Genomic DNA, 23,767 nt, shown 5'->3' on the forward strand with positions numbered 1-23,767 from the left:
ATGGGCGTGCTAGACTGTATTTGGAATGTTGTTTTATAGTGGTAATAATTGGTTTGAGGGATGCGTGCGGAAATTGAAAAATAGTTAATAATAAAAGTCAAAATTATAATTGTTACCTCAGTTCTTTTATTTGAGTAGCCGTAAGAAAGTGGTATACCAGTACATGTAATTCATTGTAGGCTGTTACTCAAGCAGAACACGGTTAATCTGAAAAGAGGTGTGAACTGGAAGAAAATGAAAGCCATGATTTTTTTTCTTCAATTTGATAAACCTCTCAAATCTGACAACCCAGCTAAACCATAGAAAATCCAACAGTCCCGCAGATTTCGGTTGATGTGGACTCCAGTGTATAAATATAATATCAGAACAGTCTGGCCATTATAACAGTTTTTCTTTAAATGAAATGCAGATTTTTCTTTTTCTCCACTGACACATTGTAGATAATTTAGGAAGCAGGCTTCAACCCTGCAGCAGAAAGACAGACAGGGCCTATATGGACACAATAACGCAAGACGCAAACCAAAGCCTAGAAAGCCTAAATGAATTTCTGTCCGCAGACGACCAATTTCTTTTTCATCATGACCAACAAAGCCTCCAAAATCACACTACCGAACTCAACAACACCTGTGAGAAATTCAACATGAAAATAAGCACATCAGAAACAGAAGTTATGAAAGAGAGCCGAAACCGTAGTTCCCTGAACATCGATGTCAATAGTAAACAACTGAAACAGGTGAAGGAGTTTAAATATCTTGGCAGTACTTTTTCTGAAAATGGGTCCATAGACAGAGAAATAAAAATGTGAACCCAAAAAGCCAACGAGAGCCTACAACACCAAGCACTCAGGCTATAAAGGAAAAGGAAGGCCTCGCAAAAGGTGGATCGAGGGTGTCAAGGAAACCCTGAGAAAACATAATATCACAACTGAAAGAGCTGCAGAGCTGGCCTACCATAGAAGACTAAACTGCATCTCTCCTCAACGCTTAACGGCAAAAGAGGATGAAAAAGTAAAAGTAGAGAGTACTCTCTTTAGTTTTAGTAGTTTTTACGGCGCTCGCAACTGCATAAGGTCATATGAGCGCCAAGGGGAGGATGTCAACAGAGAAGTCCTTACAGGGAATCAGACTTACTCTGCTCACCTCTCTAGCTTCAACAGCACAAAGTCTGCTTCGACTAACAAGGCACCCCGGAAATAGAAGGTCACAAGAGTGTGACAAACATACAAAAGAAGTAGAGGAAAATGCTGATAGTAAGGATTAGGAAAGAAAAAAGCAGCAGTTCCTTGTTGCAGTTCAGGCAGTTACGAGCATGATATTGATGAATCAGCCCATTTACTATTTTACTGTGCATAAGAACATGTTAATGTACCCCCCTTTGGGAATGGCCTAAAGACACTTCAGTCAGTAGCACTGCAGCGGGCGGTTTGTTACTCTCTAGTTAACATACCAGTTTTAACCCATTTAGTGTTTTTAGAGGCAAAAACTTTTATTTAAAAAAAAAAAAAAAAGGAAAATTATTACAAGCACGTCATGGAAATGATCTTTACACAAAAAGTTTCATTCAATGCACACTTTATTTTCATAACATATATGGCATGTTGTAAATCTTCATGACATCAATAAAATATAATACACACTTTAAGACTTTAAGAGATGGCGATGGTGCTCCTTTTATTTTCTTCATTTCTCCTGATTACAAAATCATTCTCTGTTCAACAAAAACTCTGTACAACTGACAGGAAAGTACTTCAACACAAACAAGACAGTAACATAAGCATTATATAAATAACACTTTCATAACTACTACAGGCACGATTGAGCAACTGCTACTTGTCCCTTAAACTATTTCAAACAACCCGTAAATGCCACAGTGAAACTCGTAACGTGTCTAAAAAAATTGTCCTACACTGGTGTAATATTGTGCGTTTGGTTTTCCTTGTACTGGGTATTCATATTTGTGTGTTTAATAATTATAATGCATATTTATGTATGATATTTGCTATTGTAACCCAAATTTCCCTCCAGGGATTAATAAAGTGTATTCTGTTGATAAAAAATTCTATTTATTCAAATAAAATGAAGATGTCAGGGGGAGCTTCCAATTTGTCAAATCCGAGTATTTGTTGAAAAAAAAAAAGTGAATTACAAGACCATTATTGATCAATATTGAATAGGGATAACTGCTCTTAAACCACGCTGCGATGGTCCAAAAATGCTTCCTTATATGAGTAGTTGCTTTCTTTGCCATGGCTCAGAACGATTCATAATCTTTCGCCTGCCAACACAACACATCCCACCAAATTCCTACCTAAATAGGATCCGCAAGGATACCCCACCTGAGTGCTTGCCAGGATTAAACAATAACACACTCTTTACCTGTCGTACACTTAGCAACCTGCGTAGCACCTATCTACCTGCCTCCCCAGATATCGGAAATACTTTAGCGACAAAGCACAGCTGATAAAAACCTGTAAATTCTTTGCCATATTGAAAGGCAAAAGAGCAAGAACCCAGATGGCCACTGGATCGGAAAAGTAAATAGTAAAGTTTGGCATGGCTCCTGAACACTGCCGTTAGCTTTGTGCAAGATTCAGCGTTTGGCTGGAATTTTTGTTGTTGGTGTTGTAAAAACTACACCAGAACTAAGAAGTGTTTCGGCACTGAGAATCTATACGACCTTATTGTGTTGCAAGTGCAGTAAAATGCATACTAAAACTTAATTAAAAAGTGTTTTATCGGTATCTTCAAGTTCAAGTGTTTTTTGTTGCTTCAGTTTTTCCTTATAATATTATTGCCCCAGCAGACCCTAGAACATTCAAAAACATTCCTGGCATAGAATCACATAGTGCAAGCAACCGATTAGGCACAAACTGGCAAGATCTTTCGCTGTCTATAGCAGGGTACCCATTACCACCTGGGTGAAGTGACAAAAATTGGTGTAAAGTGCCTTTCCCAAGGACACAACATCGTACGACACAGGTGAGCTTTGAATGAATCGATAATTTTTACTCAGCATGTGTTGGGACAGTGTCCAGTAAATGTTGCCTGATCATTACCACTTCGCTTTTCAAAGACACCCATAAACTAGAGCACATTTGGTGTAACAACAAAGAAAACAATCCTCTCATTTGAAACATAACTAACATTTTATGCATACCAGAGTACTGGAGCATTTTGTTCCAGCGTTAGTCCAGGGACACTCTTGGTATACCAATAAAAAGGAGAAAAAAATGAGTCTTGCTTGGAACAAAGCCTGATTCTGTTGTTCAGGAGTCGTATCAAGGGAAACGGCCGCTCCTCCTAAGCAAGCATTTCCTTACAACATTGATTTTTTCCCTTTACACTCATTTCCTATTACATTCAGAACAGATGTCCCTATCATAATCATTATCAAGGGTCCTTACTTTAGTCGCACATCTTTCTTATATAAAATGATCCCTCAAATTTTGTGTTTCAGATAACAAACTTGAGGGTCAGGCCTGAGGAATTCAAAGCGAGATTCACTGTATCAAAATTAGTGCTAAGATGAACAGTAATTCTGAGGACACTGTATTGTAGCAAATTACACTGCATTTCCACATGGATGTGAGCTCTCTCTGTTTATCATCCCAGGTCATTTGACCTCCTCCAGCTCAACCAAAACCCCATCACAATCCTTGGGATGTAAAAATACAACAGGATAGCCGTGAGCACCAATCTTTGGTTCCTCGCTGAGCAGCCGGATATTTTTGGACTTCAGATCAGCCATTGCTTTCTGAATGTCGTCAACCTGTTGATAAAATAAATTCATCAAAAATAAATATTATAATTTTACAGTTGAACTTGCTGTAATAGCCATCTGTAGAACTTATACAAAACTATAACCTGTACATATGGCCACTTACCATATCCCCCCCTTGCATTTTTTTTAGCATTATATTGACACTGTTAGACATCCACCTGTCTAAGACAACCTTTTTTCTCTTCAACAATGGGTGACTGTCTTACACAATTTCGACTGTATCTGTACAATAAAGTTAACAGAGAATAGTGTTGTGCCATTTTGAGGTAATGAAATTTCATTAACGCTTTGAGGCGTGAAGTCACTATTACTATTTATGCTGTTTGAAATATATGATAGGCTACTGTGTGCAAATGGATTTTTCCATAAAAGTTCATAAGCAACCTTTGCTGTTCAGTACTTCACCATTTACAATGCTATTTGAATACTATATGGGGATGGGTTTTTTTTCTTATATTATATAAATCCACCAAGAACACTGGCTATTCACCGGTGTCTGTGGTTAAGTGGTTAGGCACTTCGCTGTCACAAGCAGGAGACTTGAGTTCAATTCCTGAGTAGGAAGAATTTTTATCCAGTGTCTTGGTTTTTCTGCTGGAATACTGTCTTCCTCTCAGCCCGCATTGGTCCCGACAGGCAGGGACAGAAGTCCGCCTCTTACATGACCTAAATTGTGTCGATAACGGCGTAAAAACACATACTTATATTGGCTTTTCAATATTTCACTATTAACAGTGCTATTTGAATTTCAATACTACATGCAGAGATGCTTTTTCTTATAGTATACATAAGTCCATCAGCAAAAGGTCACTTTTCAATATTACTATTCACTATGCTATTCATCCAGCATTCTTCGCCCAAGCCAGTGTTTCTCAGTCTCTTCATGTGCAATTTCTCACTAAAGTCACATTTTGAGATGACACATAAAGTTCAATCAATCAAACACCACACAACCAGCATCTATGTGGTGTAGCAGTTATGTGCTTCGCTGTCACATGCAGAAGACATGAGTATGATTGCTGTGTGGGCAGAATTATTATCGAGTATCTTCGTCTGTCATTGATGTTTTATTCTTCTCAGCTTGGGTTGGCCTCAACACGTCAGGAAGAAACTGCCTGCCTTCTGAATGATCTGAAACTAAAATAATGTCACTGGCGGCATAAAACATCTACAGTTTTTACTAAACACAAAGCAAAACTACTAATTGGATAATATTTATTGCCAGCTAATTAACACACAAGAGTCGTAGAACTTAAAGTTAGCTTGCAGGCGCTCTGGATGATTTGCTCCTTCTTTCCTATGAGTCATCTGTCGTCCTTATCTTTCCTCCTTCTTTTCTTAGTATGTTACTCTCTTGTGTAACACCTTCAGCACTTATATATGACCTATTTATGTAAACTAAAAGTTACTTTACCTCAATGCAAATGTGATGCATTCCTCCAGATGCGTTTTTCTTCAGGAAAGACTGAATCGGGCTCTTCTCACCCAAGGGATGCAACAGCTGTCCAGAAGCAAAAAGAAAAATATAATAATTTTGAAGAAGTTTTATTAACCCCTGTGGACACAATTTAGATCATTTAAAGGCTGGCTTCGACCCTGCCTGTCAGGGTCAACCTTAACAGAGGGATACAACGATCCAGCAGACAGACGCCTGAGACAGGGAAACTGGGTAAAAATTCTCTCCGCTTAGGAATCGAATTCTTGTCCTCTGTGTACAACAGCACAGCACCTATCTGCTTCACCACAGACACTATTCTGTTCAAAAAGAAGTAAACTGGAATTAAAATGATAATGATAGCATGCCTCTATGAACAAAAATAGATCTAGGCAGTATTGTGGTTTCTACAGCTTCATCATCATCATCATCAATGCCTTTCACCTCTAGCAGGGTATAGTATATATAGGCCACATACAAACTCCATCTATTTATCTCTTTTCTAGGCCGTCCTTCCAAGCTCATTCCAAGTGAGCTTCATCTGTCTCATGTCCCTTTCCACACACCTCCATGTTTCCGAATGCCTGCCCCTGCCTAGAGCTTCCTGTGGGTTCCATTGTAGTGACTGTCTTGTGCTGTTTCCACTGGGCTTTCTGAGGGTGTGTCCCATCCATAGCCACTTTCTTTGTCTTATTTTTACTTCTATATATCCTTTTGTCCTGTCCATTCCCACAGCTCTTCATTTTTTAATTCTGTCCTCCCACTTAATTCTTAGGCAGATACTCCTCAAGCATCCGTTGATGAAAGTCTGGACTTTATTCAGTGCTGTTCTTTCTACAGCTTACAATTCAAGATAGTCTACTGAGTAAAACAAAACCACGCGGCCAAAAACACAGCCATACTGGCATCTGTTGTGAAATAATGAATAGCTTCACAGTCGCAAACAGGAGATCCAAGTTCCATTCTTGAGAGGGGAAAATGTTTATCAAGTATTTTGGTGTTCCTTCTGGAATGTTGTATCCCTCTCAGTCTGGATTGGCCGTAACAGGCAGGGCTGAAAGCCCAACTCCTACATGATCTAATTTGTGTCGATGAGGACATAAAAAATCTACATTAGAAAATTAAAACACAGCAATTTGGTATATACAGCGGGGTCCGCCTAAACTGAAATCTATAGAACCACCGGATTTTTTTGTTTATCCTGGTTTTCAGGATACTTTACTTTTCTGATCCAGCGGCCGGTTTTCAGAAACCCCTTAAAGGTTGCTCAAATAGAAGAAACCAAGCTTAAAATTTTATTTTGTTCCTGTTTACTGCTGTTTTTGGATGACCTGTGTTCAGTTTAAAGTGGATTACATTCAGAAATAAGAAAAAGATAAGATCCAAGTAGAAGATACCATTGGCATACTCAACAACCAGACGGCATAAATCTTTTTTTTTTTTTAAAGTGCTTTTCTTATCTGCTTCCATAGACACAATTTAAATTATTTACGAGGCAGGCTTCAACACTACCGGTCAGGACCAACCCAAGCTTAGAGGGGTGAAACATCCTAGCAGAAAGGCTGAGATACTCCGTTTAAAAAAATCCCATTCGGAAATCAAATTCACTTCTCATGTGTGCAACAGCGAAGCTCCTAATCCGCTACACCACAGACACTGGTATGGCACTCATACCAAGTACACAGTACTAGTTAAAATTGTTTGTGTTGCAAATGTCTAGAAACTCTTAAAAAAAGTAAAAAAGTAGGTCACCTCTATTTTTGTGTCTCCGAGCTCAACAAACACTGTAGTCACACCATGGTCTGGCAAAGGCTGAAATCGAAAAAAAGAAAAACAAATACAAGTACAATAGAACCTGCTCTAAAGGCCCAAGAGGTAGCAATGACAATGCCTAGTCTTGTACATGATACTTCAAGTCTATGATCGAGATACACAACCCTAAAATCCTGAGTGTTGCATCCTACAGTAATGCAATCAGTGAAAAAGTCTTGGCCAGTACAATATGGAATTTCTTCTTGGTTAAACTTACGACAGAATACACTCAAACCTACTGTAACAGGTTATAAAAAAAGAAAAATAAGAAAAAAGAAAAAAAGAAAGGAAACTATCACAGTGATGCTGTTGGGTTCCCAACTGAAAGGCAGCGGGTTCGAATCCCATCAGGGGCCCAGTGTTGTATCTTTGAGAAAGGCAGTTTACACAAACTTGCCCCACTTCATCCACTTGGGGATGGTACCCGCCTATAAACGGCAAAAGATCAAGCCAGTTTGTTTGTTTCTCACTGCTTAATCAGCTGCTTACACTATATTATATATGCGTCCTGGAAAGCCGAGAATATTTCTGAGTGTTCTACAGCCTGCTGGAGTAATATTATAAGGACTTTAAAGTGTATAGAGATGAGATGAGAAGAGATAAGATAAGATAATACTTTACTGTCCTGTGAGAAATTTTCGGTGGCTGTACAGGAATGGTAAAAACACATGAAAGTATACAATGAATTTAAACGGTAAATTACTTTTATTTTCATTTTAAAATGTCAATGTAAGAAGAGAAAACTAAAGCTGACAAAAATGCAACAGACAAACCTTTTGACAAGATCATTGGTAGGCCTACTCATCACGTAACAATCTACTAATCTACTAACCTGTTTTTCACTGACTTTTCCTCCAAGGACATCGCGGTATAGGGCAGTACTTTTGTCTAAGTCAGGAGTAACTAAGGCAATGTGATTGATCTTCCCGAGGTTCCACGGCTGGCAAAATGTTACATGTGAGAAGAACAAAAAGAATGCACGTTGAAGGTTTCAAGTTTTACGTAAAAATACATTCAAACCGGCTCTAACAGGGAGAAGAAGAAAAAAATGAGAAAAATAGAGGCAACTAACAGTGACGTTGAACATGTTTTAAAAAATACCCCCCCCCCCAGATATTTTAATGCAGTAACAGAAAAGCTATGTTAACAATGAGTGTATCTCATTAAAACAAACAAAACAAACCAAATACATATAGATAGGCCCATACATTAATACACAACAAAAAGTGTACCTTGATATGGAAACTTCCAAGTCACAACACTAAATACTGATAAACATTAAGGGGAGGAGCGACCCTTGACTTTGCAGATTTTGGGTCAGGCTATGCAAATTGAGATGTTGCTGATTTTTGAAGATCAACCAGTTTTTTGTCTAAAAATAGCATGGAGACAATAGAGAAAGTCTTTATTCTCCTCGTAAATTGCCTTTGAAAACATGAGTGTTGGTTAATATAGTGAATTTTCACAAAAAAATAGTGTTTTTTGCAAAATGTCATTTTTTTGCAGTTTTTTCCCTACTCATTCCTTAGTTTTCATGCTTTTGACATGAAACTTTCAGGAAACATAGATGACAAGGCTGCCATCAATGTAACAGAGAGATATTTGCGAAAAATAGAACTCTTTTCCATTGGCAATTTAGAAAAGCTTTTTTATAATTTGGGAAAATTCTCATATTTTTTTTCTTCTTTTGCACTTATAGAAAAAAAAACTTGCTGTTACGCTGATAGGGTCTGGTTCAGGTATACTCTCACCAAATTTAGTCAAATTTGGGCAGTAAATAAGAAAGCCTTAGGGAATTGAAATTCATTGCTCATTTTCAAGATAGCGTCTGTTTCCATAACAACCGCTGTAGCTACGCCAAAAATAAAATTGCTTATCGAGAGATTTTACTATGCCTAACTTATATGTGTACTTAGGTTTGATCTCGGGCTACAAACATGGAAAATGGTCCCCAAGGTACGCCCGTTAAGAATTAAAGGACTTTTTCAGTATAAACAAACATTTCACCCACGGGTATCTAACTCAATCGCTAAAGGGATCAAAGTCAAATAACATTGAAGGAGTTGGTGGTTAGCGGGTACTCTGGTGTGGTTTGCACCTCCTTTCCAGATTTTCTCACACATCTAGCGTCTTTATCTCTCCTCCTTCTTTAGTGTGTTAGACTCTCTTGTAACACCTCTCTTTGGCACTTAAATGACCTTATTGTGTTGCACGTACTGTAAAACTCTTGTAAAACTAAACACTTAAACCTGAAGTTGTAGGCTGCACTTGGTAAACACTCAGTGAGCTGTGAAAAAACGTACCTGTTTGTAAATAAAGATATTCATGAATAAAAACAGATCAAAGTTAAAATAATAACAAATTAAAAAAGGGCTTCAATTTTCGCCAGTTTGTCAGAGCTGGATGTTTCGCACCTTTTCTTTGCAATGATTGAGCAAATGATTAAATTTATATTTTTTTGGCAAACTTACCGTGTTGTCTTTCAGACAATGCACACTGCTGCAGAAGTTTTGTGTCTGTTCAATCTGGAAAAGCAACCAATCACTATTTGAGTTTAAATATATAAAAAGTAAGAGTTTGTTAAAAACAGGTGATATATTATCATGTTGTCAGGCCTACTGTAAATTTCGTACAAAAATATAATATATAGATCTAGATCTATATTGTATGTATACCTCAAAACCTAATAATTTGCAATGGATATATAAAGTCAAAATCCATGTAAAACGGATAAAAATGAATAAGAAAAGAGCTTTTTACTTTACTTACACAGGGTGCTCAATGGGGGATTGGGTCGGGTCGGGTCGGTTTGTCAGCCAGATTGAGGGTGCAAAGCAGCTATTGTGGCATTATTATCAATCGGTCGCGCCCGACTCGTTGCCTAAAAAACGAACGACAAGCACGTTTGTATTCAGTCGACGAGTCCAGTGATCGACACAACCCGACCCCATCTGCAATAGGCACCCGGTATTAGACAGAGACACCTAACATTTAAAATAAATAAGGCGTGTAGCCTATGTGAAAGTAAAATAATACAGGCTAGATCTAGATCTAGATCTAGTTTCATAACAGAGAACAAAACATTCACAAAGTCATCTGACCCAGGCCCTGAGAGCCTTCGACATATTTAAAATAAGAGTTTGGAAACAACCTCACCTTATTAAGCACTTGTCCATTTCTCTGTCCGAACTTAGTAAGTTTAGTAAGGGTCTGCTGTGTGATGAGACGCGTCCTGTGCAAGAAATTCATGTTGTGGCTGATTGAGAGTCTGTGACTCTGTGAGACCCGGGGGACCTTGCTCGCTTTTTACTTTCAACTCAATGTTATTCAGGAGATCTAATGACAGTAATAGCAGTTAGCCTAGCAGAGACAGCAACGTCAAAGTTTTATAGCAATTAATTTAATCTGCGATAAAAGCATAAACTGCTAGAACTATGCGCATACACTATACACAGGTTTAAGGCTTTATGAGCAGTCCGTCATTAATCGCATCGTGGTGAAGTCAGACGCTCGTCAAAATAATGCAATTGAAGAAGAAGGCATTTTTCTGTCTGTTGGGCTATTTCTTTTTTATTTCTTTTTCTCTTTTTTAGAGGGGGGTGGCGCTTAGCACCTTTATGTCCTTTTAAAAACATAATTATATGTGGATTTTATTGAAAGGTGTTGCCCAAAGGCACGCCCCCCATCCCTTCTTAAAATGTGCAGTTTCCAAGGATACTCAAGCTTTGGAAGTCACCCAAGGAGTTTTTAATCTCCTTGAAGTCACCAAACTTTGGCGGCCATTTTCGTGTCGATTGAAACACTTCTGACACCAGGCGACCACCACCTCGGATCTTTCAGTTATAGTCGTCCCAACTTCTGTTCAAAACAGATGGGAATTTTTTTCTCCATCAAAAGCAAGATGGATGACAGAATCTAAGATTATAATATTATTATTAACCTCACAGGACACCCCCCACCTAAAATGAATTCAAAACAAAATAAAACTGACAAGCGCCTGATTTAACTGTTGTCGCTACACTATAATGTCTTTCAAAGTCAATGAAATTGAATGTATCAGTGAGTGTTTATCTTGCCTCACAATGGTTGGGTTGAGTGAAGACGAGCTTTTCGTCGTTGACAACATTTATAAAGAATGACATGTTGTGTTTTACGTCTCCCCTATAAATAAATAGGCTATGTCGACGTCTGCAGGCATTTAAAATGTAGGCTACTAAGTTAACTATGTCTAAGCCCAGAAGGCAAGATTTTACAGGGAACAGGAAAAAAACCGTCATTCTTTTAAGAATTGTAGTAGTAGATCTAATGTATTTTTTTACCTTGCTTTATTGTTCAAAACAATTTGAATTTCGACAAAATTTCTTTATATATTTTACCCCCACTGCCCACTATGGGGGTCGGTTCTCGTCAAGAGTCTACCATAATTATATGACGCTTGAACAAAGTGAGAGTTTATAGTTTCGGTACTGTACCCACGGTTTCCAAAACTCCTCGAATTTATGGTTTGAAAAAAACAACAACAAACAAACAATATAAAACAGCAGCAGCAACAACAACAAAAACAACAGAAGTGGGACCGACTGTCGCTATAATATAGCGCACCTATTAATTTATATTTGGGAGCGCATGTGTTTTTAAAATCGCGGCATCGTCAGTAGAGACGGGAAAGCGAGTAGTGCGTCATAGGCCTACAGGAAACAGACTTATAATTGTAAAATGTTCTACGGCCACAGTAAAGAAAGCTAGAATATTTAGAAAGAGGGCTGCCTAAACCAGGCTGCCGTGTCTTGGCCAGCCCACATGCAGCGAGCGCCTGGACATGAAACTTTGAACTTGGTTTTCAGGTAAAACATATTTATTCCCTAACCATGGCAACGTATTGTGGACAGGTGGTAAGGGAAAGAAAGCTACAGTTTTCTCTTGTCAGTTTTGATAAAATTGTTTCTATGTTTTGCAAGGTAAAGCTGCACCCCCCCCCCCCTTCCAATATAAAAAGGCAGAAAGGACGAGGTAAAGATCACTTTTGGGATTTGAACTAAGCATCTCTAGGCCAAGACCAAGGAGATTACTTTGTTTTAAGCTCCTTGGCCTAGGTCCTAAGTTAATTTGAAAAAGAGGGACGAAGAACTTGGATGCTTCGAGAATCGAAGTGAAGCAAACTTTAAATGAAAAGAAAAAAAAACCCACATGAACTTCTCTCATCCTTTTCCCATGTTTCACCGGCAGAGATATCCTCTTTTTTCTTCTTAAAGTTAAAGATTCACCAGTTTAGAAAAAATACCTCACAAAATAGTGGACAAGCTACATTGTAATACATGTATTCTTTTAATTAACGAGAAAAAAAAATGAATTTTAATGTTTTAAAAGAAATTATTGTAGGCCCCAAGATTTACTTCGAAACAATCTTGATACTCTTATGGTGAGAGTGATGTCCCTTCGTATCATCAAGCGCCCTCTTCTTGCAGTCAGCCATCGTTGTGTACTGTGTACTTTTGGATGTGTTGTTTATGCCGTTGGTTCTCAACACAAGGCCATTCGGTCATTTAATGCGTGGAATTTAGTTTTTCATTGAGCGGTTCCTGATTGTTCAGCATTCATGGAATACCGAATTACTGTTTACAACGCGGCGCGGGACGGCAAATTAGGCCGCCTGCGAGTATTTTTGGATCAGCGATCAAAAGATGATGTTTCTATGCTGATTCATGCCAAAACAAATGGAGCAACCCCTCTTATTATGGCAGGAAGAAATGGACACTTAGAAGTTGTCAAGTACTTAGTAGAACACTGTAAAGCAGAAATCGAACAAGTAGGCTCTGTGACCATAGACGGAGAGACCATTGAAGGGGCCCCACCTCTTTGGTGTGCTGCAGCAGCAGGTCATCTGAACATTGTCAAGTACCTTGTGGAACATGGTGCCAATGTAAACAAAACAACATACACAAACTCAACACCTCTGAGAGCAGCTTGTTTTGATGGTCACTTTACCATAGTCAAATACCTTGTTGAACAGAAAGCTGATATAGAGATTGCAAACAGACATGGTCATACCTGTTTGATGATCTCATGCTACAAGAAACATCTTCCAATAGTAGAGTACTTGCTGGATTTGAAAGCCCAGGTTAACAGGAAGAGTGTTAAAGGTAGGCTTAACCTGTGGTCTTATAACAATAATAACAGGAGTGTCAAATTTCAAAAGGATTCCAGGAGGGATGCATGGCCAATCTGTTGAATTTCTCTGCACTCCCCCTACCCATTTATTTCTTCCACAATTAAGAATCTAGTCATAACAATTTCCAACTCTACTAATTTAATTAACAAGGTCAAAGACAGATTTTATGCCTCAACTGTGTGCTCCCCTTGTGGATTGTTCTGAATTAAGAGTAGGCTATATTATATCTAAAAGTATTGTTCTTTAGTTCCCTTTGTCTTTTATTCAGCTCAAAACCATGTTTATGTTTTCGAATTTTAAAGAAATACAGACCAGTGACCAGGTTGACAATTATTGGGTGAAGACTTCCAATGTTCTGACAGAGAATTGAAATGAGCAGCATCACAATGACGTAACAATTCAAGTGTTTTTACTTTTGATTTCAGTTCATCATCATCATGGAGTGCCAGTTCTTAATCTGAAAATCTTTATTTTTCGTTAAGATTTTAATTTACAGTTACTCAGGGAGTTATGTAATAATTTAAAGATTTTATCATATATTAATACATGGTAAAAATATGAACTCATGAATACAAAAATGCTGTAGTGTACCTTGCATTGGGGATCATATTCGGCTCGGAGTTTCGCAGAAGGATCGATGCAAAATAATTCCAAGCTGATTACTTTATTCTAATAGGAAATAAACTGATCTTTCTATTGGTACCTCTTTTGAGTCGGTGTTTTACATATTTTGTGTAAAAAATGATCTTTGAAAACTGAGGCGGTATTTTTAAAGGCTTTTTATTTTAAAAACGCCAAAAATATATCATGGGAAAGCCAGTTTAAAGTTCTACAGTTCTCCGCCAATGAAAAGACGGCATTTAATCATCAATCTTTCCGCGAAGCATTTGAAAGCATGCATGATGTCAATTTTTTAACCGGGCGACCACGCATTCTGACCGCGAGGGGCTTCGCTTTCCTTGGCGATTCTCCAGCTCCTAATAATCGGACATGTATATAAACAACTTACACCATTGTAACGAGGAAAAGCTGAACTTTTACAAAGTGTACCGCATTTGGTCTTTTATAGCGAAAGAACAAAGAAACAGCGATCTGAATTACCCCGATTTCACCGATACCACGTGCTCGGAAGGCCGCGAGTGCCTGCGAGGCTGTGTTTCCGCTACCTAAAAGAGTTTATGACACGGATAGCTTGAATTTGTCTAGACTGGCCTAGGTAGTTCGAGGGATATCTTACAAAGATGAAGAAGAAAAATTGGGACCGCAGGCACAGTGCGGCGATGCGTGATTTCGAGTCTTCTGTGTTCGATTTATTCCGTGTTATACTGTAGTCAGCTGTCATTTATCAATTTCATGTTTTGTTATAATTTGCTTTTGTTCTTAAACTGTGAGTAATACAGAACCCAGATAGGTCGAACACAGATTACAAGAAATCATGCATTCGTTGAATTGTGCCTGCAGTCTCGTTTTTTATTTTTCTTTATCTTTGCAAGAAAGTTGCACGAGGCTTGAACACAAACAGGGGAGAGTTGAACTAATTACGCCGCCGTATAAGGTCTAATGTCAGTGTCCATTGAGGTGAACTTGTAACAAAATAATAATGGGCCTAATAATTTTTTTTTTAAACGGGAAAAGGCAAGGTGGGTAAAATACCACCTCCCCCCTCCACAGAAGCAGCTTGCTGTGCTTTTTTTAGTTTGCTGCTCGACACACGTGCCCTCTGCATGTGCCAAGGTCCTAGGCCTAGCTAGGCTTGTGTGGAGTGGGCAAAAGGAAGGATTGTGATGCTCGAAATTGGCCTCCCCACTCCTTTTCTCTAAAGGCTGTGTGCTTAATGGGAGAGGCAGAGTTGGGCTGCATTGTTTCGTCATCGCGTTGTTGATGACTATTGCGATGCTTATCTTGTCAAGTTGTTTATGTTTTTTAAAATTTGAAAAGGCACCGTTCGATTGGTGCAGACTAAAGACCGCTTACACCGACTCAGTTAAACTGTCTTGGTACCGGTAGGTTCATTACCGCTACTCAAAAGCATTGCTCATCGTGTTTCTCATTCTCAATCTGTCAATTTCAAATTCTCTCACATTTCAAATTCAAGTCAATAGGCATAGAAGATCTGACCTATCTGATCTAATCTACGACAATGGTTGTAAAAAGAAAATCTGTTCCGACTCAAATCTTTGTTGCTTTCCTTGATTTTCTGACACAGCCGATGCCATAACACTCACGTATTCCTTGAACTACGATTCCCTCGAACTACCGAGGCCTGTCGTGACGAGTTCGTGCTATCTGTGTTGTACTGTAGTATGAAAGACCTTTAACCTCATTCTGTGTGGTCAATGCACCCTTTGAGTCTAGGGTTGAAAAGTTCCCTTGCTTTCAATTTCCAAAGGTTTGCAGCTTTGCATGTGTGTTATTAATCATGAACTAAAATACTCTTTTTGTTTATCTAGCAACCAAGATAATTGCTCACCCATTGGCGTGATTTGTGTTATAATGATAGCACTAGGCGAGACACTTAGCAGAAGAGTTGAAAATAAGCGAAGAAAAACCATGATGCGAAAGAATATTTTATTTCAAAGTCTCTGATGAGTTTTTTCGTTCTAGTTTCTCTAGTAGTGACTACTACTACTGTAAAAAGTCTCTTTTTGTCTGCCAACTCTTTCTTTTCCTGTGTCTAACATTGTTTTGATTTGCTCCTCCCAACCAGTCATTAAATAAGTTAAACTGTTTATATGTCCAATGTACTATTCTCTTCTGTGTCTAATTCATGCTTAGCTCAGGTCTGAGAATTAAAAGAATATGTTCTTTTTTTTTCTCGGAACAGGAAACACAGCCCTACATGACTGCGCTGAGTCCGGTAGCCTGGAGATTGTGAAGCTGCTTCTCAAACATGGAGCTGTAATGGTGAAAGATCACTACAACATGACCCCTCTAATGGCTGCTGCCGTGGCTGGGTACTACACCATTGTCGAGTTCCTTATAGAGCGTCCAGAGTGCATGCAGATAGAAAAAATTGAGTCCCTTGAGCTTTTAGGAGCAACATACATTGACAGAAAACGTGATAATTTAGCAGCATTGCATGTTTGGCAAAGAGCAATGATAATGCGTCATGATCATGGACGAAATACTTACCCGAAACCAGTGAATGTGAAACCAGTAGAAGCATATGAGAATGCTGTGGAGGCCCGGTCGTGTAATACCTTAGACGAGCTGGTCTCCGACCCAGATGAAATGAGAATGCAAGCTCTTCTTGTGAGGGAGAGAATCTTAGGGCCTGCGCACCCAGACACTTCGTATTACATTCGGTACAGGGGTGCACTGTACGCTGACATGGGAAATTTCGACCGTTGCATATCTTTATGGATGTATGCACTGGAAATGCAGCAAAGTGCATTGGAACCTGTCAGCCCTATGACCCAGTCAAGCTTCTTGTCTTTCGCTGAACTCTTTTCTTTTATGACGACGGAATGGAGAGGGGGGGACCTTTTCTCTTGCCTTAAATTCGAAAACCTCATGGCTGTGTTACAGAGAGCAGTAGAAGAAGTGCAAAGAGCTATAGCGTTCACAAAGTCGAGTAAAACCCCATTGACATCAGACACTGAGGCCAAAAGTCTAAGCAACCTGAACAGATTGATGGTGATAGTATTGCATCTGCTGTGTCTCATGACAAGACTGGAGGTTCTTTTATCTGTTGTAGACAAATTAGAATTTCGCAAGGTTGTGTATCGGTTAGTCCGTATGTGTCCTCTCGGCATGAAGAAAACCACACTGCTTCATCTGGCGTGCACGAGACATACCACAGACGTAGGCCGGTATCCCATATGTAAGTTTCCGAGTCTGGATGTTGTTAATCTCTTGATAGAAGTGGGAGCCGACGTAAATGCTCAGGACCAGGACGGTTGCACCGCCTTGCACATAGCTGCCAAAGATGTACCCTGTGATCGACAAGTGATGAAAACTCTCATTGAAAATGGTAGCCATATCGATGCTTGCAATAACAGAGGAGAGGTAGCTGCTCAACTGCTGCATATGGTCCCTATTCACGACATCGTACCTCCACTCCGATTCACCAGTCTCCAGTGCCTAGCTAGCCGTCAGATTGCAAAGCACGGGGTTCCGTATAAAGGAGTTGTAGGACCAGAACTTGAGAGGACAATAGAACTACATCAATCAAAAATTGACACTTTCAAGGCAAAAATGGATGAAAATTCATGGCCACGAGAACCGGAAAAGTGACAGAGTTTTTGCAGTGTCGTTCTTGAATTTGTCACTACTTGATTCTTTCAGTTAGGGTAGGTTTACGCTAGATACGCCTGTAAGAAAAAATAAGTTTCTGGAATGTATGCTAGATATGCTTTAATCTTTCTTCTACCTTGTTCAAGAATAGTTTGGAACTACACTGAAGCCAACTGGATGATTGGTTGACTTGATTTTAAAAGTTATTTATTGGAAATGAGTGTGGCTGTGAGAGTGTCTTCTTAACTAATTGATTTCATTCCTTTTGTGCTGAAAAAATGTGAGGGGTGTCAGCTCTACATACCCAGGTGTCTGCGATGGGATACGACAGCATTGACTTTCTAGATTACTCAAACTGTCTTCTTTTTCTCTCTCTGCTTGTTTTTACATAATAAGAAAACCAATAAGTAACAGAAGAACAAAAGTTTTGAATATTCTCTGGCTTGAATTACGGATAGAAGTTCAGTCCAAAAGTGTGTTGTTCTGAGAGGGTTGATGATTGTGTTTTTGCACATTGTCTCTTTCAACTCTTTGTATTCCAAGCATTTATTTTTAACTCAACCACTTCAAATATTAGTAAGAAGAGTTACTTCCTTTGGTTGCCTTCTAAAAATGATTGCTTCCCTTGGAGTTTACTGCCAGATATTGACTACATACATTTCCTTGCTGGTTGAGGAACTTTAGGGTCGCAGTGATTTCTAATTTCTCTGTTATATATTTAATATTCATTTGTACTTTGTGCTGTTTAGTTTTTATTGTGTTGTACTTTAGACACTTTTCCTTTCTCCATTGTCATATGGGACAAAATGAAAGTCTTAGTAACTGGCTGTCAGCCCCATTCCCCAGACAACTTGGAGAATGTTGAGTAAGGCTAGGATTAAAATATTTAACTGTCAGTTGTAACATTTTAAAAAATAATTTCAAGACACTCATTTAGACATTTTGCGTCCAGTCACAGACCCAATGTCTGAGAACACAGGTGATCTGGTATAATATGTAACCCAACTTTGTTTCATTTGGGGTGTTACTATACAGAGGAGCCTTCTTAAACCGACCATGTTTAATCCAAAAACAATGGTAAAGTAAACTGAAAGGAAATAGATTCCCTGATTGTATTTCTTCCATTTCAGCAACCTGTCTTTACTAAAAACCTGGATAAACTGAAGAAATTCAGCAGTCTTGCAGATTTCGGTTTAACCAGACTCCACTGTATAGAATTAGAGTTTGCAGAATTCTGTGTGCATTTGGATGTGACTTCGCTTCTGGACATTTGAAGCACATTAATCCATGAAGATTCTGTAAATGATAAAAACAGGGTTTATTGAAATTTTTTTAGAAATGGTTTGTATGTAAGTTAAGGTAGAGACCACTGTATCATATTATTTTGAAGAGGAGGCATGTCTATTTATAACCAGTAAGAATACTTTGTCTCAGCATAAAAGTAAGTTATTAGTTGTTTGTATTTAATTTGGAAGTGCACTGGCAGTCAATAAAATTAATTGCTGGCTTATGTGGAGCTGATAAACCTCACACTTTTGGAATTTTATTTTTTCCCCCTTAGATACAGTAATGTTTTTCTTTTCTAAAAACATTATGTAATACAATTTTTGTGCCTGCATAATGTTTTCTGGGTTACAGCGTGTAACTTTTTGGATAAGTTGTTTGAGCCACTACTAAACTGATTTGTGCTTAGTAATTTGTGTTGTTTTCCTGTGTGTTTTTCACCGTTATCCACCCCCGTCCGGTTATGTCATGGTCATCTTTCCCACAGATTAGGAGTGTGTTTTTAGTGAAGTGCTGCTGGATTGTTGTAGTTCAAGATTCCTTAAGTTTTGGATTTGTTTTTGTTTTTTTCCTCTACCTATGAGTCTTTTGTCTCTTTCGATGTGATCAGTCTGTAGGACCTATCCAGGTTTTAGAACTTTGCCTGGCGGTTTTTTACTAAAACTGCACAACGTTGAGTGCTCCATTTAAAAGTGTCTTGTCTCCATTGTTTTCACTTTAGAGAAGTTGTCATGGAAACTGCCGGGATAATCTTATTGACTTTGACCAGTTTTGCAAAGATACAGTTGTTTGTCTTCTTTCTACAGAGACTGGACTAAGGGTGGAAGGTTGCTGTGGCAAAAGCTTAGGTTGAAATGAAGGAGGGTGGCAGGCGGGGGAAAGAAAAGTTTTAATGTCACCTCTCAGCTGTTCCTCTCTCACTCTCTGTATCTGTCATTATGCCTCTCATTCTCTCTTTATTTCTTCTGTCTATGTCTTTCTGTAAGTTTCCTTTGTGTGTGTGGGTGGTTGGCGGGTGCTCTGGTGTGGTTTGTTCCTTCTTTCCTATCAGACATCTATTGTCCTTATCTCCCCTTGTTCTTTTTTATGTTTGTTACTCTTGTAATACCTCTAATTTTCTGGCGCTCATATGACCTTATTCAGTTGCGAGCGCTGTTTAACCTCGACTAAAACTAAACTAACTCCTTTGTGTGTCTTTTTTGAAAAATTTTGGTGGAGGAAAGTTGTCGAAACACAAGTAATGTTTTTAAAAAAAATTCAAATTAAATGAAGTATGAAGGGGTTTCGTTTCTTGAGTATGAATAAACACATAGACTTTTTCTTCTGTTCATAGGTATTGTTTTAATGAAACCAGTTTTTGTATACTGAGTCCTTTCAGGAAAGTGTTTTAGGATTAGATATTTGTTTGTTAGTCTGATCTGGACCTTACTGTCTCCTACTTTGCTATAGAGTTCAGATGTCTTGGGTGTTGTTGTTTTTTAAATCTAATTTATTTTTTAGTTTAGTGTATGTGAAAAGTGCATTTTGGGTATGAATTTGGGATCTTATATTTGTAAAACAAAATTAATAACTATTTAGATACACTTTGCATTTATCAAGACAGCCTGCATTTCTTGATTATTGTAGTATTTAAAAAAAATGAGTGGTTCACTTTTACTAATTTGAAGCATGAAAAACGGGTATAGACATTGAATGCTTTTCCAATATTCACAATTTTTTTTTCTTTTTAGATTTCTCTCCTTTTCCAGGTATGAGTGAAAACCAGTCTTACTTGTCTCTCAGAACTGTACAATGTTTTTGTTCCAAGGTGTCAGAGGCTGGCTCAGCCAGTGACCAGACTTCTATTTGCTGATGCTCATATATCCTGTGAATGTGTTTTCCTGTCCGATAGGGCTAGTCGGTAGCTCAGTCGGTATCTCACAAGGTCATGGCCGGGGCCTTTATCTCAGTGGGTTATTTCACAGGGCTACGGTTGTTAGTTCAGTGGGTATTTCACAGGGCTACAGTTGTTAGCTCAGTGGGTATTTCACAGGGCTATGGTTGTTAGCTCAGTGGGTATTTCACAGGGCTACGGTGTTCACAGGGCCATGGTTGTTAGTTCAGTGGGTATTTCACAGGGCTACAGTTGTTAGTTCAGTGGGTATTTCACAGGGCTACAGTTGTTAGATCAGTTGGTATTTCATGGGGCAATGGCTGTCACTTGATTCCCCAGTGATGTGTTCTTGATCAAGGGTTGATAACTCTTCGATCACCTCGCACAGTATTGAAAGGGGTGTTGGACCCAGACAATTACCAGTATCCCGAAGAAGATACGTACCCAGAACAGCTCTTGTATAGTTCTGAACTGTGATACAGTACTGTATAGTGTAGTTTCACCTTATGCTTTATGTGTATTTTATTCTCTTAGCTGCCTTGTTTGGGGGGGGGGGGGTTCTTTTTTTGTTTTGTGGGTGGTTGGACTGCACCACTGATAGGTCCGACTTGTTTTCTTTGCCTCTTTTGTTTCTGTCTCTTAATTTTGCTGTTTCCTCTGAACTAAATGACCATTATTGTGACAATGAATGGGGGGGGGGGGGGGGGGGTTGGTAGGCGTTTTACGCCGCTTTTACGCCGCTCGCAACTGCATAAGGTCATATAGCGCACGAGACACATTAAACATTTTCAGGCCCAAGCCTACTCTTATCGGTTTTAAATGACCGAGGGATCTTTAACGTGCGCAAATTGCACACGGGACCTCCGAGATTTTTCGTCCTTGTCTGAAAAGGCTGGCTGTAGATCTTCGCTACCAGAAGATCAGGGGTGTAGCTGAAAGACAACAGTAAGAAGGAGCAGAAGAAAGGCTGCAGAAAAAGTCGGGAGGCCAGAGGAGAGGGCAAATGAGGTGAGGGGGCGGGGGCAGAAAGTGGAGATGACAGAACTTTGCTAGATCGCAGGAAAGGAGGTGAAAGGAGACAATTTTTAGAGAAGAAAATGTTTCCCGCCTCTGCCCAGATTTGAACCCGGGACCTTTGAATGAGAGGCGAACACCTTAACCTCTAGCCTCTAGGCCAAGGGAGCCCCCTGACAATATTGAATGTGCTTCTTTTTACTCAGACTTAAAAAAAGAAAACTATTTAATTACTTTATCTCACTGACAAGAAGATTACTGGTCAACTGTTTGATGAATGTGGGCTGTGGTACACGCATATAATATATATAATGTATAACACTGCAATGCAGTGTTGTCATAGAAATGATGTGTGTAAACCATATATGTCTTTATTAGAGTTTGTGATATAACTACTTGCCCCTGATAAGCTCTTGTCTGTGATTTTTAAAAGAATTATCATGTACGGTATGATAGAGAAATTGTGCATGTTTTTTGTCCTTTGTATGAAATGGTGGATTTAGATTTGTAAGAGAAGCACACAAGATGCGATGGTTAGATTAGTAATAAAATGCTTTCTTAACTGTGAAGCATTATCACTCATCAGTGCATTGTGTGTACCTGGCGAGAATTTTGACCTCAAATTTTTTAGTTTTGAACAGTTTTGTTCAATGAAAGTATATATATATAGACTATTATTTTAGAAACATAGTCGAGCACAGGTAACTCAAACACGTTGGGGATTGACAAATGTGTTAGTTGACACATGCGTAATTCAGGTAATCGAATTATAACGAAATATAAAAGAGACAAAAATATATATATATCAATTTCTGACACAGTTTTAATAGCAGACTCAGAAAAGGACCTTCAATATCTTCTATATATGTATAAGCCAAATGTTGTAACAGAAAGTGAACACATAAAGGATTATTGTTTGAACGTAAAGAAAACAGAATGCATGGAAAGATAAAAAAAACCCAGCAAATCATATTTGTAATCTCATTAGTAAAGGGGGAAAAATCAAACAAGTCCAACAGTTTAAATATCTAGAAATCATTTGATGCCAAATGTTCCATGGAAATAAAACAGAGAATTGCAATGGCAAAGGCTAGTTTCAATAAAATGAGCCCAATCCTGAAAAATAGAAACATCTCAATGACTACCAAAATGAAAGTTCTGAAATGCTGTGTATGGTCAACCCTTCTATATGGCTGTGAGTGCTGGACAATTACTCTATAGACAGTGAAATAAAATAGAAGCAACAGAAATGTCGTTTTTTAGGAGACTGCTGAGAATATCATGGAAGAAAAAGAAATAAAATGAAGTAGTACTTGATGAAGCCCATGTGGGACGCTCACTATTAAAAACAATCAGGAAACGACAAATGCAGTTTTTGAGATACCTGAATAGACATAAAGGTCTTGAACATCTAGCTCTCACTGGCAAAATTAAAGGCAAACGAGGCAGGGGTAGGCTCAGAGCAACCCTCTTTGGGAACCTAAACTGACTAAACAAAGGGGTAAGGGGGGAAAGGTAGCTTTTTTAAGAGCATTCGAGCAAAGGAATGAATGGAGGCCGATGTCTGTCGTTGATCTGGCACTGGATGATGATGATGGTATATATCAGTCAGGGAATGGTAAACTACAAGCTATCCATGATTTCGAGTTTTCCGCGTTCGTGTTACCTGTGCCTGACTGTACTGTACTTACTTGGTTTGTACTGTAGATTTTAAACAAGACAAGCAGTTAGATAATGAACCAGGAGACTGAATTGTCATTTTGTTCTGAAGTTTTTATCTCTCTTTAATTTGTTGCGTATAAAGTTTTTCTTTTATCACATATTCTGTTTCTCATTTTTCATAGCTACAAAGTATCATTTTTAGAACTTGGCATCTGCAGAGATATTGCAGCATAATTTGGAGAATGTAGATGCATAGAGTGAAATTTTCTCTTGACTCGTTACTTTTCTGTTTTTGGGGCAATATAATATTTATTTCCTATACCGTTCTCTTGGATTGTTTTTGATTTTCCTACATTGAAACTGTCATTATTGTAATTAAAGCTATTGACTAAAACTGACTTGTTGACTGTTATAGTAGTTTATCAGTCCATATTTTATGTTGTAATCAAAGTGTTGTCATTAGTGGTGCAGGTACTCTTTGAATTTCTTCCCTTCGGGCTTT

The 23,767-nt window shown here is 38.6% G+C and overlaps 2 protein-coding genes across 2 annotated transcripts; one reads left to right on the top strand and one right to left on the bottom strand.

Annotated features, from left to right (window-relative positions):
- Window positions 1–1,554: 1,554 nt before the first annotated feature.
- LOC101853084 (methylmalonyl-CoA epimerase, mitochondrial) lies at window positions 1,555–10,431 on the bottom strand. Its single transcript, XM_005097378.3, has 6 exons — window positions 10,184–10,431; window positions 9,499–9,552; window positions 7,860–7,967; window positions 6,968–7,027; window positions 5,195–5,281; window positions 1,555–3,768 (listed from the first exon to the last, which is right to left on the bottom strand). Exons 1-6 carry the CDS (start codon window positions 10,274–10,276, stop codon window positions 3,613–3,615), a joined length of 558 nt encoding a protein of 185 aa, XP_005097435.1. The 5' UTR covers window positions 10,277–10,431; the 3' UTR covers window positions 1,555–3,612.
- Window positions 10,432–12,386: 1,955 nt separating this feature from the next.
- LOC101852847 (protein fem-1 homolog C) lies at window positions 12,387–19,408 on the top strand. The gene is made up of 2 exons (XM_005097377.3): window positions 12,387–13,167; window positions 16,021–19,408. Exons 1-2 carry the CDS (start codon window positions 12,624–12,626, stop codon window positions 17,430–17,432), a joined length of 1,956 nt encoding a protein of 651 aa, XP_005097434.1. The 5' UTR covers window positions 12,387–12,623; the 3' UTR covers window positions 17,433–19,408.
- Window positions 19,409–23,767: the final 4,359 nt, after the last annotated feature.

This window comes from Aplysia californica, unplaced genomic scaffold (genome assembly GCF_000002075.1).
Source record: "Aplysia californica isolate F4 #8 unplaced genomic scaffold, AplCal3.0 scaffold00153, whole genome shotgun sequence".
Lineage (NCBI taxonomy): Eukaryota > Metazoa > Mollusca > Gastropoda > Aplysiida > Aplysiidae > Aplysia > Aplysia californica.